This window comes from Nelumbo nucifera, chromosome 1, assembly GCF_055504915.1.
Source record: "Nelumbo nucifera cultivar China Antique chromosome 1, China Antique-T2T, whole genome shotgun sequence".
Taxonomy (NCBI): domain Eukaryota; kingdom Viridiplantae; phylum Streptophyta; class Magnoliopsida; order Proteales; family Nelumbonaceae; genus Nelumbo; species Nelumbo nucifera.
The window spans coordinates 217090350-217110920 of NC_142649.1; the positions used below are offsets into that span (position 1 = coordinate 217090350).

The window sequence follows — 20571 nt, forward strand, 5'->3', positions numbered from 1 at the left end:
ATATATTAATTAAATATATTACACCTTATTAAAGCTTTATTTAGTGTTATTAATGTATTTTTATGATTTATTAAAATATTTATAGTGTTTTTATACATATATGCATATCTTAATTTTTCTCCAATACACATACATATCCAAAACATATCCCGATACATCTCTTAAAATTGCCTATAAACTTGGCATATTGATACTTCGAACCTTTGTAAGTACAGAGCAAATATTATTCAATATTTAAAAACAATTTTTCATTCAAGTGATAAATTTTTTGAGTTAGTTATCTTATAGATTTATAGATAATGTATAAAAGAAGAAAACGAGCATTGCGCACAATGGAGGACAAGGAGCTGTTCCATTTAAATGTCCTAGGATTATTAAAACAAAAGTTACACCCCAAATGCATGTCCTTGACATTTACTTGATTACCCACTCGGATAAATTGTTGTAATCTGCTAACTAAAATTCATCAAAACATTTTCCTGACCTGCATGTTTGGTGTTCCCACATAGGAATAGGCGAATAGCAAGCAACACGTTGACTGACCCGCATGATTAAGCAAACATGTGCAATAGATTACACAGGAAGAATGCTTCCAATATGTTCACACACGCGTGACGTGAGGTTAGCTCCTCTGTAATGTTTTTCGGCTTTCATCTAACAAATTGCGCAACATTTTCTCTACTTTGACCGTCCTTTATCCAAAATTTTCCCATTAATTTTCATCATCTCGATCATGGTCATCAAGCTCATCAACATTAGCAGCTCCATAATCAATCCATGGTAACATCGACTCGAGGAACACAACCAGTGGATTCCGATTCATGACTTCACGCGGAGCATGGGCAGCCCCCCCTATATTGATGATACCATCTCCATTCTGTACAGGTTCCGCCATCCTAGGGTCAATCATTAAGTGCCGCAAGTCCTCCGGTGGCATTGTTGCCACCGTATCAGAGAAATCCGAGACCAACAAATGGGAATACCTATCAGAAAAGATAAACTATCAGAAAGCTGATCACTTATTCAATTAAAAGTTGACTATTGATCGTTTGCAGAAAGGTAGGCACAAGGTGACAAAGCCCAACTATAGTTGGCATCAAGTATAAATATGCCATGGCAGTGTAATCAAAACATCAACGAAGTGTTTTAGGTAAATATATGTACTGAAAATTGCAAACTGCAAAAGGAACAGTCCTTACTCATTTTTTTCAGATGGAAAAGCTTCCTTCCTAACACACGCCCAATCTTTAGCATCACTTCCATTAGAATCCAATGTTTCAATTACCAGTCGAGCAGCATCTCTCAACAATTTTTGCAGGTCTGGGAACCTCCAAATGATATAATTCCTTTCTACATATATATTTATCAGGTGATCCAAGGACGGGCTTCCAGCATGAGCGGATCCAAAGAAAGAATGCTTCAGTATCTTTGTCCAGGCTGGGTCCTTTAATGGTGCCTTGGCCACTAATTTCTTTAGGACCAAAGGGTGAAGCAACAAAGCTTGCTTCATTAGATCAGTTGAAGTAGCCTTTTCAGTCTCCAACAGAGTATTTTTGGAGGAAACCTCATACTCAAGATAAAATCGACAAATGGCAAGGGAATATGAGAAGTTTGGAAAAAGCCATAGGGAGTTACCACTTTGGTAGGCCTCGGAAAACTTTTCCAACCATGCATATTCCTGTGCTCTCAAAGCAAAGTAATCAATGCAGAACATTGCACCCATCGGATCATCAGAATCCAGTGAAAGTAACAATTTGCATACTTCAAGAGCTGATCGATGACAGCCACGCCTGTCCATGTTTTGCATGTGAACAAAAAGAACCGAGAAAAGTGGTCTATTCGTCTCAAGGCTATATTTCAGTTGGCAATTACCTTGCAAGGGATTGAACAGAGGATTCCATGCACACTCCAACGCATATAGACACTTGGCAATAGCATCTGCTGATGATTGATGTTCTCCAGAGAATTTTAACACCTCTGCAATAGTTAAAAGGGACTCTATGTGATAAGGATGATATATCAAGATACTTGCTATGCCATTGAGATCGTGGGTTGCTTTGGCAGCTTCAAATGCTTTTTGAGCTTGGATATAGGAAGACAAATGCACATACCTATATACAAAATTCACCATATTATCAATCTGGCACAAACAATTAACATTTTACAAAGTCAACATTGTTGTTAACCAATAGACCTGGACATTACATGGACAATGCTATTTCATACATAGCTAATATTACTGTGCTTTGAGTCATGATGAGGAAAAAAACAGATGTGTTTCAGTTAAAGAGATGAATAACTGAACTTTGCAATTTACAAATTGTATCAACTAGGATAGTGTAATTTCTCTTTTACATCTAAAGATAAGAGTAAATAGACAGAAATCAACATAGACAATTGTTTTCCACATAGATAGGACATGAAGACACATGATCCATGCGCCACATGGATCCAACACTAAATGATGCATCCACGGACATGGTGACATGCTAAAAGTATTCAGTAAGTCAAAAGGCCTCATATCAACTACATTGAGTAGGCTGACTTACAACATATTCTTGTAAAGATAAGTGTGATTGATTAACAATCTGATAAGAGCCAATCAAGAACAGAAACTTACTTAAAAAAGTGTTGTCCATCTTTAGTCTCCAGAAATTCCATGGACAGTGATCCATCCCAACGAGGCCAATGGGCTGACGGAGAAACAAGAATTGTTTTTCTATGGTTGACACTTCCACGTCTTCCACCACGCATCTGCCTCAAACTACCACCATTATTGCTATTCTCAAATGAATTCACAACTTTAGAACCAAAAATCCTCCGCAACTCATTTTCAGCCCTCAAAAATTTGGGATCCACCATTAGCAGGGGTAGTGTGCATTGTTTGACTGCATTTTCTCCAATTTTTGCATTTTGTGTTTTTGCTTTCATAAAACCAGACTGATTAAATGAAGGGTTTCTACAAATTGATAGAGTTTCTAGAGTAAGATCTAGAGGTTCTTTAGCTTTTTCAGCAGTAGAAGTTTGATCCTCCTTGCTCCTCTTCTTCTTCTTCTTCTTGTTTTTTCTACTAGATTTGTGATTAAATGACTGAAGCACCTCAACAGAACTCTTGACAAGAGAAGGCTCTTGTTCATCATCTTTTGTCAAGGTCCCATCAGCATCTTCCAGCTCATCTACCTAGAAATTTGGACATTCACCAATTACAATTAGTCCGAGATAATTGTAGGACAAATTTGAAAACTCAGTAGAAGAAGCATCAATTGTCAAAGCCAAAGAATGGAATCCATTCAAATAAGAAACTTAAATGTTAAGAGATTCTACATGTAGGACGCAGCCATAAACAACAACCATATGCAGAAGTAAAAGTTGACAGTTGAAATGTCTTGTCATTGTTCTTGCAAGTTTCCCTCGTAATCACTGTTATGAAGATTACTTGGCCTCGGGTTGGAATTTGGAAATACTATCCAACCTCCACCATAGAAACCCTTCCAACAAGGAGCTTGCATTCCTAATCCAGTAACATGACTACCAACTGTAGTATTATTAAAAAGAAAAGAAAATGGTCTATAACAGTAAAACTTTGTTAAAAGGAAAACAATTGGTAAGTTTAAAATCAACTGAGACTGCCCAATTGAAGGAAGAACAAAGCTCAAATAAACCTTATAAAAGGAAGGCAACCCCAAGAGAAAAACAGCATACGAGCAACTCCGATGCTCAATTGTAATTAATGAATAATTAAAAACAAATAAGTAAAAATTGTAAACATCCCAAAATTAGAAAATTTAGTGAGAAATTAGAAAATGTATTTGCAATTTATAAATAATAAAACCATGCACATATCATATCCACAATTAAGTATCATCAGCTATCAAGCATCTTTTTTTTCTCTAGAAAAAAGGTAAGGTAATTTTATTCCTGAAATAAACATACAACCAGAGAGGCATCAGGACAGACCTCCCCCACAAATACAGCATCATATGTCCCAAACACTAACTGAATTTAGAATCAGAAACATGTTTTGATTACTAAACTTAGATACAACTGATAACCAAGAAGCTAATTTAGCAACAATACAATGGATTAACACATCAGGACTTATAATTTGATTTCTAAAAACTCTGTTGTTTCTTTCTAACCAGATAGTACTGATCACAGCTGCTGGAATGGACCTCCAAATGAGTTTTCCTCTTTTAGATAAACCTGGAATATACCAGCTATGTAAGAGTTCCTGTATTGACCCTGGCATCACCCAACAAATGTCCATTGCTTGTAGGAAGTGGGACCATACCCTCCAAACCATGGTGCAATGAATACATAGATGATCAATGGACAACTCTTGCCCACATATCCCACAAGCTCAGGTCATCTAAGATGATTCTTCTTCTCATCAAGTTACTTCTTGTTAGACATTTCCCCAATTCTGAAGCCCAAGCTAAGAAATTGATTTTGGAGGGAGATGAAGGAATCCAGATTTGTTTAGAAGGAAAACCAGAATCCCCTCTAACAGCAAAACCATCCGCAAAGGATTTAACTGTAAACTTCCCATCGGTCTTCCATTTCCAGTTCCAATGATCGCTTGACTGGGGGTTAAAAGAGAAGGTGTTTAGGCAGTTAAGGAGATTCACTACTTCCCAATCCTGAAAAGCTCTACAAAATTTAGGGTTCCAAACTACTTCTCCCCTAATCAGCTCAAAGGGGTCTGCAGTTGTTGCCTCTTTGTTTTCAGCCACTGAGAATAAATGAGGTAATTTATCCTCTAATGTTATCTCAGCCAGCCATCTATCCTTCCAGAAACATATTCTACCACCATCTCCCACTTGAAAGCCCACCCCGTTGAGGAAACTAGGGAGCACTTTTCATAATAGCCTTCCAAAGAGAGCACCCATTGGATGGAAGATTAATAGCAGTCATCCATCCACCCAGTTGAGGACCATATTTAGCTGCAATGAGCTTTCTCCACCAGTTGTTTTCTTCCACTCTAAATCTCCAGATCCACTTCCTCATTATAGCTGTATTGAAAGTTCTCAATCTTCTCAGGCCCAAAGCACATGAATTCCGAGGAGCACAAATCTGATTCCAAGCCACCAAGTGGATTTTCTTCTCATCCTCCAAGCCTTTCAATAGAATATTTCTTTGTAATTTTCAATTCTCTTGGCCAGTTTGCTCAGGATACGAAAGAGGGAAAGGTAACAAGTGGAAAGATTTGTAAGTGCACTCTTGATCAAAGTCACTCTTCCCCCTTTTGATAGATACTTAGTCCTCCAAAGAGCCAGTTTTCTCTCCACTCTTTCCAAGACAGGCTCCCAAATTGTTGCAGATGAGCATTTTGCACCCAGTGGTAATCCAAGATAGTTAATAGGAAGATTGTCCACTAGATCCTCTGCCCACCTTTCCAGATCCTCAATTCTGCCCACTGGAATGACAGAAGATTTCCTTAAATTCACCCTCAGCCCAGTTACCACCTCAAACCAGCTGAAAACCCCAACTATAAGTTTCTAATTGCATGAAGGAAGCATCAATGAAACAGAGGGCGTCATCAGCAAAGTGAAGGACATTGACCCTCTCATAGGGGTGTCAATTGGACTGGATTTGGTCCAATCTGATCCAGTCCAATGTGAGTCCGTTACAAATAGACCAGGTCCAATCCAATCCAATGAATATTTTGGACCATTTTGGGCCGGTCCAATTCAACTCAAACCCGGTCCATTGACACCTATATACTTATCTTATATTGACGGACCAGATATTGGCTTAATCCAACACCGATGGACCAGGTCCAATCCAATCTAATAAATATTTTGGACCTTGGTCCAACCCAATATGTCTTGTTGGTCCGCCCAATCCGTCCAAATTGATTTTGCACTGGACGGGAGCGAGTCCAAAACCAGTCCATTGACACCCTTACCCTTTCACCACCAGGAATTGTTTCAAAGCCCACCCAGATGTCTGTCTAACCCGTACTATAGATGAATTGGGTAAGGACCACCATTACACAGAGAAATAATAGCAGTGACAGGGGGTCACCTTGACAAATGCCTCTTGAATTTTTTATTAAAACGGAATTTTGGGGAGGAAATATATACCTTCATCCTATTCCTCCACTTCTTACCAAAGTTCAGTTTTTCAAGGATGGAATTCAAACAGCACCAGTTTACATGATCGTAAGCTTTCTCAAGATCTACTTTACACAGAAACCCTGGTCCCCCCCACCTCCTTCTAGAGTCAACTACTTCATTTGCCACCAAAATGTCGTCCAGAATTTCTCTTCCCCAAACAAATGCACATTTTTTTATCAGTGCCCAAACAAACGCACATTGATTTTCTGAAATTACACTTTCCAACACCTTTTTCAGTCTCTATGTCAGCACCTTTGTAAGAAGTTTGTAAAAGCTAGTCAGTAAGCTTATCAGTTTGAAGTCTATGAGGTTTGTTGCCCCTTCCACCTTTGGAATCAGTTTAATGAAAGTAGCATTCAAACTCTTAACCAACAATGCAGATTCACGAAATTCTTGGAAAGCCTTTAAAATATCATTCCAAATAACATCCCAACACCTTTTATAGAATAAATTTGTTAGGCCATCAGGCTCTGAAGACTTATTTGCATCCATCTTCTTTACAGCTTCCCAAATTTCTTCTTCAAAAAAAGGTTTCTCCATCTCCCTCTTCTGATTCTCATTTAGGGTCTTGAACTGCATCCCATCCGGAAGAGGTCAACGCTGCCAAGGTTCCATGAACAATGTTTTGTAAAAGTTGGTGGCAATTGTTTGAATATTAATCAGCTGCTCCCCTATCTGCCCTACATGTTCCAACCTGCTAATCTTATTTAGCCGGTATCGAGCATTAGCTATCAATGCATCACTTGCAAAGTTGCAAATCAAAATTTTAGAATAAACAATTCACTTAAATTGCATAAATAAAGGATGGTTTTGGAGTAGGGAGCGAAAAAGAGGGGAGTGTTGTCAGGGGGAAGATCTAGAGGTCATGGAAATTTGAGCGTTTCCAGTGGATCTGAGAAACTGGTTAGGGGGAGATTTTTGCAAAAAAAAAAACCCGGTCAAAAGACCAGAGAAGTGAAATGGAGTCTTATGCAGACATGACCAGACTACCAACTTGGTCAAAGGAGGGTAAGGTGTGCTAAAGGCAGGGAAAGAGTGTTTACCTAATCACAGACGATAGGGGAGAGAGCAAAAGAAAACAGTTTATAGAAGCTTGTCTGGTAGGGGTTGTGGTGATGCCGCTCTCGGTTGAGGAGTTTCAGGTGTGAGCCTCGAGAAATTGGGGTTTAACATTGGAGGCTAAGGTGAGAAGGACAGTGAAGAATAAATTTCTTTTCATCCTACCTTCAACAGCAGAAGCTAGAAGGATCTTAAATTCAGGAGCAAGAAATGTTGGAGGAGCTCTACTTCATTTATGTACATGGGATGATGGGAAGATACTAAGGGTTGTTAGTGAATGGAAACTGAGCCCTCAGAGTCATACTAGTTAAAAACTTTTGGACTTCCAATTCACCTGTGGAGTGAAGGTTTGGTGAGGAAAATCGGAGACCTGTGTGGGGGCTACTTAGAATCAGATGATTCTGATGAAGCAAGTCAAATGATCGAATAGGTGCGGGTAAGAGTGAAATGAAGAGGCTGCCCACCGGCAGCCGTTAATGTGGTAGATGGAGAGAAGGTTTATGTGGTCGCAATATGGGCTGAAATCACACCACAAATTGCAGCTCCAGCGACGATTTCAAGGAAGCAATAGAACCAGTTAATTAGTGGGCGTTTAAGGTGTTAAGGGGAGAATGTATTGGCAAAGAGGTTCTAAGAAAGATAAAGGGTAAAGAAGTAATTATTGTACAAGAAGAAGAGAGGAGAGAAGAGACAAGAGGATTGAGAGCCCCCAAAAGATACTGCAGGTCAGCGCAGTATGTTATATTTATACTAGGGCAACAACAACTAAACAAAAAGAGGAGTAAAAGTACAATAGTACCCCTGTGGTACTATACATATGAAAAATAACATTTGTTAACACTCCCCCTCAAATTGGAGCATAGATATCAATCATGCCCAACTTGTCACATAAATTATGATGTCTTGAGTGGTGTAGTTCTTTTGTAAAGATGTCTGCAAGTTGATCCTCAGAGCTGACATAGGGAGTACACACTTCGCCTATGACGACTCTCTCTGTAAAATGCTTGTCAACTTCGATGTGTTTTGTTCTATCATGTAGCACTGGGTTAGCAGCAATGTTTATGGCTGCTTTGTTATCATAGAATAGGGTCATAGGTCTGTCCACTGGAAAACCCAACTCACTCAACAGATTCTTTATCCACATAATTTCTGCCACACCTTGAGCCATTGCTCGATATTCAGCTTCAGCACTGGATCTAGCCACCACACTTTGCTTTTTACTTCTCCAGGTAACTAGGTTTCCTCCTACAAAGGTGCAGTAGCCACTAGTAGACTTTCTGTCATTTAGAGACCCAACCCAATCTGCATCAATATACACTTCAACTTTCAGATGCCCGTGCCTTTGAAACAATAAACCAGCACCAGAAAACCTTTTAAGATATCGAAGGATTCTTTTTGCTGCTTCAAGGTGAGTGGACATAGGGGCATGCATGAACTGACTAAGGACACCAACTGCATAAGCAATGTTTAGGCGGGTCATAGAAAGATATAACAATCTCCCTACAAGTCTCTGAAACTGTTTCACATCCTTGATAGGTTCACCTTGGCTGTCACCTAATTTATGGTTAGGATCAATGGGAGAGTCAACTGGCTTCACTCCCATTTTTCCAGTATCCTGGAGTAAATCTAGAACATACTTCCATTGGGAAATGAAGATACCCCTTTTTGAGCGGGCAACTTCAATTCCAAGGGAATATCTTGGAGGCCCTAGATCCTTCACTTCAAACTGTGTGGCAAGAAAACTCTTCAACCTCTGGATTTCATCCTTGCAGTCACCAGTGACAATTATATCATCAACATATACTATCAAAGCAGCAATTTTACCTTCTCCTCTTTTCACAAACAGTGTGTGATCAGATTGGCATTGCTTGTATCCTTTCTGTTGAACCGCAACATGGAATTTGCTGAACCAGGTTCTTGGTTATTGTTTCAGTCCATATAAAGACTTCTTCAACTTGCACACTTTCTGTTCATTGCCTTGAGCCTGAAAACCAGGGGGTTGTATCATGTAAGCTTCCTCTTCAAGGTCACCATTCAAGAATGCATTCTTGATATCAAGCTGATGTAGATCCCAATCAAGGTTAGCAGCAAGAGAGAATAGAACTCTAATTGAGTTCATCTTGGCAACAGGAGCAAAAGTCTCTGCATAATCAATTCCGTACACTTGTGTAAACCCCTTTGCCACCAAGTGAGCTTTATACCTCTCCACAGTGCCATCAGCCCTATGTTTGACGATGAACACCCATTTACATCCAATTGAATCCTTTCCCTTAGGAAGGTCAACAAGTTCCCATGTGCCATTTTTATGAAGGGCATTAATTTCTTCCTTCATGGCATCTGTCCATTCAGGTACTGAAAGAGCCTCTGCCACATTCTTAGGGATAGGGACACTGTCAATGGAAGTAAGAAATGCACGAAAAGAGGGTGAAATGTTTTCATAGGAAACAAAGTTCGAAATTGGGTGTTTAGTGGTGCACGATCTAACACCTTTCCTATGAGCAATAGGAAGGTCAAGGTCATTAGCAACAGAGGTATCAATTGCAATAGAATCAGGAACATCATTGGGAGCCAAGATACCTGAGTGAGTATGATCCGCCCCCGAGGAGTTTGATGGCACTGGAGGTACAACTTCTACATTCTCCACAGCTCTTGAACTTGGTTGGCCTTTGTGACGACGGAAGAAGACACGAAAAGGCCGAGGATCAGGAAGAGGAGGGAGCTGAACCAGTTTCTCCTCATTCCTACACTCCCCCTGAGGAGAAACGGGGAAAAAAGGTTCATTCTCAAAGAAAGAGACATCCATGGAAACATAGAATTTTCGAGAAATATGATCAAAACAACGGTATCCCTTCTGAGTGAAGGAGTACCCCAGGAATATGCAAGGAATAGCACGAGAATCCAATTTCCCACGAGTGGGAGATAGATTTTGGACAAAGCACCGACAACCAAACACGCGAGGAATGGGAAGAAGGGGGACCTTAGGGAAGAGAAGTTGATGTGGGGCTTTGCACTTTAACCATCGAGAGGGCATACAGTTAATGAGGTAGGCAGAACAAAGGACAACCTCAAGCCAAAAACATTTGGGGACATTCATATGGAGTAGTAAACCCCGGGCCACTTCAAGAAGATGTCGGTTCTTTCATTCAGCAACACCATTTTGTTGTGGTGTTCGGGCACAAGAGCTACGATGAAATGAACCACGCAAAGCAAAGAATTCCGTGAGATCACTATGAAAATACTCTTTCGCATTATTTGACTGAAAATTTTGGATTTCAGTTTGAAATTGAGTGAAGACCATCCGCTAAAAATCTTGAATAATTTTTGGTACTTCCTCCTTGGTTCGCATGGGATATATCCAAGTATATCTAGAATAATCATCAACGATGGTAATAAAATACCTGTAACCACTCTCAGATGGTAAAGAAACAGGGCCCCACACATCATAATGAACAATGTGAAAAGGAAATTCAGATTTACTATTTTTTGGAAGAAAATGAGTTCTACAATGTTTACTCAATTAATACATTTGACGAGAAATCTGAAACAGACACCGACCTAAACAGATCTAGAAACACCACTTTCAAAGACTCAAAAGATAAATGACCAAGGCGACAATGCCATAAATAAACTTGACTCTTACAGGACTGACTCTTATGTGACATGAAGACCAGCCTTATTCTCCAGCGTGTAAAATCCATCAACCATACATTCTCTACCAATCGTCCTCCCCGAGGCCAGATCCTAGATCACACAGTAAGAAGGGAAAAAGGTCACTGAGCAGTTTAAGGAATTAGTAACACTACTAACAGAGAACAAATTAATGGGAAATTTTGGGACATGTAAGACATCAGAGAGGGTAAGACCGAGGGGAAGAGAGATAGTTCCTTGACCAGCAATGGAAGCATATGATCCATCAGCTAGTCTCACCTTGTCTCTTCCAGAAAGAAGGTAATAGGTTTGAAAGTAAGAGGACGTACCAGTCATGTGTTTTGACGCTCCAAAATCAATGATCCAAGGAGAGTCAAGGGTATGAGAAGCAACATAGAAATCTATGGCAGAGTTACCTGATGTAGACGCAAATGAGGTTGAGGGAGGAGCATCCATCTGACGAATTGCTCTACCATAGAGCTCTAAATGGTCATGGAAGGAATTCATAATATCCTCCCTTGGGTCAGATCCAGATGAATGTGTCTGAGTCGCAGTATGGATGGGGGGCTGATTCTCTTAAGTAGCCATGTTGGCCATAGTGTGTTTTCTTGTACCTTGCTGCCCTGACTTTTTATTCATATCTGAACTTTGCTTCTTATTCAGATCTTGAGCCCATTTCGGCTTTCCATGAAGATCCTAGCATGTGTCTCGGGTGTGTCGGGGTTTCTGGCAATGAGTACACCACAATTTATCTTTATCATCCATTTTTTTCTGAAGATCTCCTTTCCTGGAAGAATTTCCCACATTGGTAGTGACACTCCCTTTCGCTACCAACACAACTGCATCTCCACCAGAACTGTTCATCAAATTCCTTCTGCTTTCTTCAGATTGTACAAGAGCATAAGCTTCCTGAACTGATGGAAGATCCTTAGAACCGAGGATCTGAACTCTGATAGATTCATATGTAGGGTTCAAACCATGTAAGAAAGCAAACACTCTCTGCTGGGAGACGAGTTTTTTGTACAGTTTTGCATCTTCATCACACTTCCAGTCCACACTCTAATAATGGTCCAACTCCTTCCAGACAGAAGTCAAGTCAGAGTAATATACCGATAGACACCTCTCCCCCTGTTTACAAGTAGACGATTCTGCCTGTGGTTGGTAGATTTTTGCATAGTGTCACAGTTCTGAATATGTTGATTTTGCTTGTTCCCAAATCTCATTTTCCGTTTCAGCCCACATGAAATTCCTCCTTATTTGAGGTTGCATAGAGACTAAAAGCCAAGACATAACCATGTTGTTTTCCTGATTCCATCTATCATATTCAGCACTCCCAGAATGTAGTTCTTTTATTCTCCCATTAATATAACCTATCTTCCCCCTTGCAGTGATGTACAGCTTGATCCCTCTTGACCACTCTAAATAATTTAAACCATCAAAAGGGATAACAGCCATGGGAAAGGATAGGTCCACACCCCCACTCATTCCATTCAGCGTTGAGGAAACACCAGATGTAGCAGAATCCTCACCACTCATGATTTCAGATTCAAATAAACCACACTCCAAAGAGGAACATAGCCTTAAAAAGTTGTTACAGAAGGTGTCGGCCACTTTCTGACCTTCAGTTAACCATAAAAGCTGCTGCTGCAACACATAAACAAGGTCCTTACGACCTACAATTCCACAGGGATCAAACAACCCCACAAAAAAGGAGAAACAGGTGCAGCTCACCTCACATCCAATCAGCAGACCTAGAACAGGTCCAGCGCTGGCATACGACCAGAAAAAAAAAAAAAAAGAGAAAAAGTTGCTTCAATCGAACCTCAGGACAGCCGAACAGCAGATGATAACAAGTCTAGAAAGGAGAGAAAAAGTTGCTTCAGTCGAACATCAGGACAGACGAACAACAGATGATAACAAGTCTGTCACCCTCGAAACAATGACTTCTACATGCTGGGAATCTGGTGCGAAGAAGAGGAAAAGACAGACTGCACGACATCTCCCTTCAGACCTGATTGTCCTGCTCTGATACCATATTGTACAGGAAGAAGAGAGGAGAGAAGAGACAAGAGGACTGAGAGCCCCCAAAAGATATTGCAGGTCAGCGCAGTATCTTATATTTATACTAGGGCGACAACAACTAAACATAAAGAGTAAAAGTACAATAGTACCCCTGCGGTACTATACATATGAAAAATAACATCTGTTAACAGTAATTGAACTGGAAAAGGAAAAAGAGCCTACAGAGTCACCAGAAACGTCTGCAGCCACTGAAGCTGGGGAAAACGAGACCCAGATCGGTATGCTCAGAGATGAGGGACACCACATGGCAACTGCACAAACAAGAGAGAGTGGGATCTCAAGACAAGAGAATGAAGTTGCTGAGAGTACAATCTGGGACCATAGGATATCTGAACAACCTGACAGAGAAATTAATTACAAGGAGCAGAGAATGGCCAGGTGGCTGTCACATTTGACTTGGGAAACCAAATTATGTTTCAACTTTTGAATGAAGACACTTTCTTGGAAACTTTGGTGCTTAAATGTGTTGGAAAATTGGAAGAGTTGCTATTATCTAAAAGGTCACCAGCTGGAGAAGCTCGGAAGGGCTGGAGAGCACTAAAGGAAAGACTAAGCAAAAGAAATGTTGAAGATGCTAATCAAGAGGAGGTTAACTCAGCAAACTTAGCATCTTAATGTTAGCAATTACCCCAACTGAACCCGGTTCAAAACAAAAGTTTGGGGGGTATTGAATCGGAGTAGGGAGGGAACCAAACCAGGAGGGGTCCAAAACACTAAGAAACAACCTAAAACCAGTGCAAATTTAGTCCCAACGACCCAGAGCAGAGAGAAAACAGGAAAACAGCCTCTCGGTTCTCCTTTTAAGGAGGAGGGCAACCAGACGAGAAGCCAACAAGACCAACAGGTTTTAAACTCAGAAGATACACCTTCACCGAAGGGTCAAAACAGCTTACCACCAGCCTGAAGTAGTAGGGGCGAAGAAGATCCAAGATCATTTGAAACGCCTACAAAGGAAGTCAAAAGTAACCTGCTAGAGATGCAGGCCCAAGATAACAGCTCTGAACCACAACCACTAGCACTTGTCCCTGCAGAAGCTTGGAGTTTATCAAGTACATATGAAAACAATTTGGTGTTTTCAAGTAGGGGGGAGAAAAGCTCGAAACAAGGGCAGTTCTTTCTGGGAGAATACAAAGATCCATCAACACCTTGGGTGATGTCTAAATTAATGAATTTTGGGGGAGTTTTTAGGGGTTTCAATGAAGGGTATCGTAGAGATGACAAAAGTAGGGATGGCAATTTTCCCCATCCCCGTCAGGTCCCAACTTCCCCAACCCCATCGGGTTTGAGTTGGGGATTAATAGGGATCCCTGACAGTGATATATATATATATATAGATATATGATATTATTTATATTATATCTCAAAACATATTTAAAGTATTATTTATATTTTTAAATTTTCTTTTATTTTAAGTAATTTTTTTCAAAAATACTTAAAAACTTTCGGGGATTCAGGTCCCCACAAGGAATCCAACTCCAGCGGGGATCAAGAATGGATGTAGGGATGAGCATTTGGTTTATGCAGTTAAAAACCGAAACGAGTAAACCAAAATTTTAAAAACCAAACTAAAAAAATAAAAACCTAAATAACCGAAACCAAAATTTTCGATTTGGTTTTCGGCTAAAACTGAATTTTAATAATACATACTCTATTATATATATTATATATTATAAAATCAAATTTCATTTTATTATATATTAATATATAAATATATAATATATAATACATTACATATTATATATAATAATAAAAATTTCAGTTAATTCAGTTAACCGAATTTCTTATTCTAAAAACCGAAACTGAAAACCAAATTAACCGAAAAAATTGAAACCAAAATTTTTGGTTCGGTTTTATGGTTTTAACCGAATAATTCTCACCCATAGATGGAGGGCAACTTTCAACCTCGACAAGGACAGGGAATATGATCCTTGACCCGAACCCACCTCATACCATTCCAAGACAAATCGAAATCGAGAAGGAGGTGAAGGGGTAAACAACTGCTCTCTAAGTTTCTTTCTCTAATATGACATCATGAAGTTAATTCCTAGAATGTAAGGGGCCTGAATTCTGGTTGTAGGTGGGTAGTGATTAGAGCTCAAGTGCGGAAGTGGAATATGGATGTGCTATGTCTTCAAGAGACAAAAATGGAAAACATGGAAGAAGCTCAAATCAGATCAATTTGGGGTAGTAGAAATTGTGAATGGGATCTCATCCCATCAATTGGTACAACAAGGGGTCTGATCATCATTTGGAATTCAAATGTTTTGAAAATGAAGGATAAAATAAAGGGAAATTTCTCTGTCCATTTTGTTCCAATTGTATGAAGATGGTTGGGAATGGATCTTTTCAGGGGTTATGGGCCAAACAAAAATGGATTAAGGAGGTTATTTTGGGTGGTATTGGACAAGGTTAAGGAAACTTGGAAGAAACCGTGGGTGGTAGGTGGAGATTTCAACACTACCAGATTCACACATGAGAAAAAAGGGGGAAGTAGGGTTTCAAGGGACCAAAGGGGTTTTGGAGAGTTTGAGTAGATGGGAGTTAGCAGATATCCCACTATTGGGAACAAGACACGCTTGGACTAACAACCAGGAGGAGGCAATTTTAAAAAAAAAAATGTGGACCGATTTGTGGTTTCGGAAGACTGGGGAGAGAAATTTGGCCAACTCTCCATGGAATCTCTTCCCCATCCGCTTTCAGAATTCAGATTGCATGTCAATTTTCTTGGACAGCTGTGGAGTCCCACCTAAACCATCCCCATTTAGATTTGAGAAGCTCAAGTTGGAAGAGGAAGGCTGTAAAAACAAACTTTGACAAACTTGCTTTCCAATAGGAAATGAAATGGAAGCAGAGGTCAAAAATCAAAATGTTTGTGGCTGAGGGAGGGTGATAAAGATACCAGATTTTTTTCACAAAATGGCAAATGCTAGAAGAGGAGAAAATATGATAAAGAAGCTGGTCATAGAAGGGGAAGTGGAGGAAGAAAAAATTAAAGGGGCAGCAGAATGTTACTTCTCAAAGCTTTACAAGGAAGAATGGAAGAGAAGGCCTAAGGTGGATGGACTAGAGACTAGAGTTCAGCAGTTTGTCCGAAGAACAGGCAAGGAATTTAGAAAGGGTATTCATGGAACAGGAGGTGTGGGAAGCAATAAATGAAATGGAAGGGGATAAACCACTAGCCCAGACGGTTTTACAATAAAGTTTTTCAAAAAGTGCTGGGGTTTCCTAAAAGAGGATATAATGGCAGTCTTAGAGTTTCATTCTTCTGCTGCATTATAAAGAAGTCTAAACTCTACTTTTATCTCTTTAATTCCTAAGAAAAAAGGGGCCGAGGAACTTAAGGATTTCAGGCCAATCAGTCTTATTGGTAGTGTTTATAAAATATTGTCCAAAGTGATAGCCAAAAGACTGAGGGTCCGTTTGGTTTGCAGGAATAGGGATCTGGAATCGGAAAAGGAATGGGCTATTCCCATTCCAACTTTTTTGTTTTGCGGAATCGGAATCTCATTCCCATTCATGCTGGAAGGGCATTCCCCCATTTGAGGGAATGGCCATCTGCCCCTCCCTTGGGAATGAAATCCCATTCCTGCTGATTTTAATTCTCATTCCCATTCCTGTCTGAACCAAACAGACTATGGGAATGGACCATTCCGATTCCGATTCTGATTCTGACTACAAACCAAGCGGACCCTGAAACCAGTCATGGGTTATGTTACTTTAGAGTTCCAGGGTGCTTTTGTTGAGGGAAGACAGCTGGCGGATGGGGTTCTAACAGCAAATGAACCAATTGACTCCCGGATTAGGAGTGGAAGAGCTGGACTGTTGTGCAAGATGGATCTCAAAAAAGCCTACGATCATGTAAATTCGGGTTTTTTGGATTATATATAAAGGAGGATTAATTTCAGTTCCAAGTGGAGGCATTGGGTTTAAGACAAGGCAACCCCTTGCCTCCCCTGCTATTTCTTTGGTGTGATGGAAGTTTTGGGGAAATTGAATTTGAGAGCAGTATGAGGTGGTTTTTTGGAGGGTTTTACGGTGGGAGAGAACAGACTAGAGATTCCCTTGTTACAGTTTGTAGATGACTCAGTATTTTTCTGCAATGCTTCTCGGGAGCAACTTGATTTTTTTATGGCAATACTATGGTGGTTTGCAGTAGTCTCTAGACTATGTTTGAATGTGCACAAAAAGCGACCTAGTAGCAGCAGGTGAGGACCTGAGGTACAAGAATAGCAATTCTAGGCTGATTTCTGGGGTTTTAAGGTGGGCGTGGGCAAGTTCCCTTTAAAATATTGGGAAATGCCCTTGGGGCCAAATGCAATGCTAAATCAATTTGGGAAACAATTGTGCAAAGGATTGAGAAAAAGCTGTCTGGATGGAAAGTGAGTTACCTGTCAAAAGGGTGTAAGCTTACTCTAATAAAGAGTGTTCTGTCTTCTGAACCCGTTCATTTATTATCGCTTTACCCAAATTCCAGCAGGGGTGGGCCGGGTGGCCTCTCAGATTGAGAGACAAATGAGATAATTCTTATGGAGAGTTTGGATGGATGGTAAAAAAAGTTCATTTGGTCAATTGGGGAAAGGTGTGTAAATCAATGAAAAACGGGGGATTGGGTATTAGAATACTTCAAGAGGTGAACTTAGCATTTCTTGGGAAATGATTCTGGAGGTTTTGACAGCAAGGGAGTTGACTATGGAAAAGAGTAATTCAAGAAAAGTACAGTACAAGAAATGAGGGATGGGATCCAGGAGAGGCAAATTAGTCATTTGGTTGCTCGATTTGAAAAAGGGTTGAAAAGAGCTACAGTTCTTTTAGCAAGGAAATCAAGGAAATGGATTCCGGATATTGCTGGTGTGGAAACAATTTGTTGAAGGATCATTTTCCAGAATTATTTGCAACCGCAGTCAATAAGGAGGCAAAAGTGGGTGATTATGTGCATTTTCAAAATGTTGATCATGTTTGGAGCCCACAGTCTAGAAGAGCTCTGAATGATTGGGAGATTGAACCTTTTGGACAGCTACTTCAGAAGTTGTACAGCATGCAAATTAATTTTAATTCAGAAGACAGAAGGGTGTGGTCAGCCAAAAGGAAGGGTCACTTCACAGTAAAATCCTTTTATAATAAACTGACTCAAGAGGACGATCCGGATTTCCCTTCGTATGTAATCTGGAGCAAGCATATCCCTTCAAAGGTGGCTTACAACCTGAACAAGAGGGGAATGGCAATTGACTCACCTGAATATACCAACAACATATGAATTAAAATCTTTAGCATTTTTGCCATCAAAAGTTGCTGTCCTGCATCAGTGGAAGCTTTTGTAAAGGGCTGGTGGACCCATGGTCTGAGTAAAAATGGGAAAATTCTATGGCAATTGGTCCCAGGAGCAGTGTTCTGGTTGACATGGCAGGAAAGAAACTCAAGGCTCTTTCAAAGTAAAGGCTATCAAGAGGAGGAAGTGTGGCAGAAAATAATTGGGAAACTGTTATCCTGGTCATCTGCACATCTATGAAGAGATAGTTTTCCCCTTAGTTCTCTCCTTCAGTATGAAACCTTTTTGAAATGACAAATGGGATAGTGGTCTAATGTTTTTTGTATTTTCCCACTGCATAGACTCTCTGGTTGTACATGGGTATTTTTTTCTTTCTTTTCTAATGAATTAATACTTTACTTCTTCTCAGAAAAAAGCAACTGCCATCTCATACTCAAATGAATGTAATGCATTGAGAGCAACCAAAGCAGTGATGCCCATACTTCTACTATGGTATTACAATTTACAAATATTATAATAAACAAGTTTAGAGGGTTTTCCTCTGTAATATGTTAATATGTAATGGAAAGCATGATGAAACAGTTGACCGCTTTTATTTATTATACTATAATAAAAAAAAAGGCTAAAAGACCTCATGCTTTTTAGCAACTTGCCTCGAGGAACACCTCTAGGTGTAAGCTTCCAGCCTCTTCTAATACTGATCTAATGTTGAAAATCCGCATTATGATGCAGTACTCATAATTATCTATTATCTTTAACATCCATCATACTGTAGAGAGACTATTGCGTTTATGCATTCCATCTAAATCCAAGGAACCTTGTTGACCTCATCGTATTTCTAGTTAAGATGGTTTGATAATCAAAGCCCCTCTCATTAGTTCTTGTCCTCCTCACTGCAATATCTAAGCAACCTTCTTTTCAATGGACCAGAAATGTGAGTAAGCTAATCATCAAAAAAAAAAAAAACAGAAATGTGAGCAAGCTCCGGTTCAGGATTTGAAGCCCAACAAGGAGACCCAACACATAAGCATAGTAATACACCTACCCAAAAAAAAAAAAAAATAGTGGTGCACCTGCATAGTGGTGTTCCAGACTCCCGGGACTATCAAATAATCAAATAAATAAATAACCAAATAATCGCGAAATTTTCCACAAAATAATTTTTTTGTTTTGATAATTAATTTTCCACAATAGAATTGAAGAAAAATTATTGCGAATACAATAATTTTGGTAGGTTCCAAATTCGAGTACAAACACAACTTAAGATTATTTAAAAAAAATCAAAAGGAAAAAAAAGGAAATCCTCATATAACAGAAATGCTAAGATATGCAACTAAACAAATATAAACATTAGTTTTTTTTATCAATAAATATAAACATTAGTTTTTTTTATCAATAAATATAAACATTAGCTTATCAGTTAAACTGATGGAGAGAGAGGTTGAAAGCAACCTGGTCGTCGTCAAGAAGATCAAATGGGTTTCGTGAAGAAGCGTGCAAATAGGACGAGTCAAAATCGTCTTCGTTGAGCACCGGTTCAGGATCGGCCAATATATGTTGTTTTTCTTGTTCTTCTAAAACTTTTCTCAGCAACCGAGCCGACATGATTGTCGTTTCTATCGACTTTACCTTGATTCTGAGAATTCAGAAGATAAGAGTTGTCACCGAAAATGGAGCCTCGTCGGATTAGGGTTCTGTTTTTTCCTCTCTAAAAAACAAAAACAACGTGTGCACGCCTAGTGAAGGAGGCAATTTGTAAGAATCAGGAATATGGTGCCCGAGTGCTTCTGTTCCTGGTCTAATTTCTATCTTGCGCGGTGATGCTCTGCTCCGCGGCTCTGGTGATATAGGGACCCTTGTTCCATTCCATGACCGACTCTCCGGTAACGTAAGAATTGATAAAAGGGTAAATTTGTTAAACACCCTTATGGATTAGCTAATTCACTAACTCTACCTTACTCTTTACGTATTTTCCGGATAACTTGACTGCACTCGACTTTAGAATTCTGAATTTAAATGTACAACAATTGAAAATTATAAACATCGCTTGTGAATTAGCATCAATTTCATCTCGCACCTATTCCAACTGTAGACCAAATCAGCCCCCCCACAACGTTCCACAGCTCATCTCCACCTTGTATTAGGAACATCTCCCAATGATAATCTTAAAAATGATGATGATGAGATATTCTCAATACACTGTGGGGATGTGCTGTGAGACATTATGGGGGGTTGATTTAAATTTTTAATAATCGGGGATGGTAATTTTGCAGGAATTTTTGGGTATTTTACCTGTCCCGACCCTAATAGGATTTGTTTATCAAAACCCTATAGGGTTTGGGATGGGTTTAGATTTTGACTTTAGGGTATCCGATACCCAATATCCGGAATGCATAA

The 20571-nt window shown here is 39.6% G+C and overlaps 1 protein-coding gene across 4 annotated transcripts; it reads right to left on the reverse strand.

Annotated features, from left to right (window-relative positions):
- Positions 1–335: 335 nt before the first annotated feature.
- LOC104585788 (transcription factor-like protein) lies at positions 336–20157 on the reverse strand. Of its 4 annotated transcripts, none has more exons than XM_019200568.2 (5): positions 19627–19767; positions 18828–19067; positions 2621–3180; positions 1200–2111; positions 336–983 (listed from the first exon to the last, which is right to left on the reverse strand). In XM_019200568.2, the coding sequence occupies exons 2-5, from the start codon at positions 18933–18935 to the stop codon at positions 713–715; spliced, it is 1851 nt and encodes a 616-aa protein (XP_019056113.1). In that variant the 5' UTR covers positions 18936–19067; positions 19627–19767; the 3' UTR covers positions 336–712. The 4 variants fall into 4 exon arrangements, with proteins under 4 accessions (XP_019056113.1, XP_088752346.1, XP_088752345.1 ...); XM_088896220.1 differs by having other exon boundaries at positions 18828–19076; XM_088896219.1 differs by having other exon boundaries at positions 18828–19117.
- Positions 20158–20571: the final 414 nt, after the last annotated feature.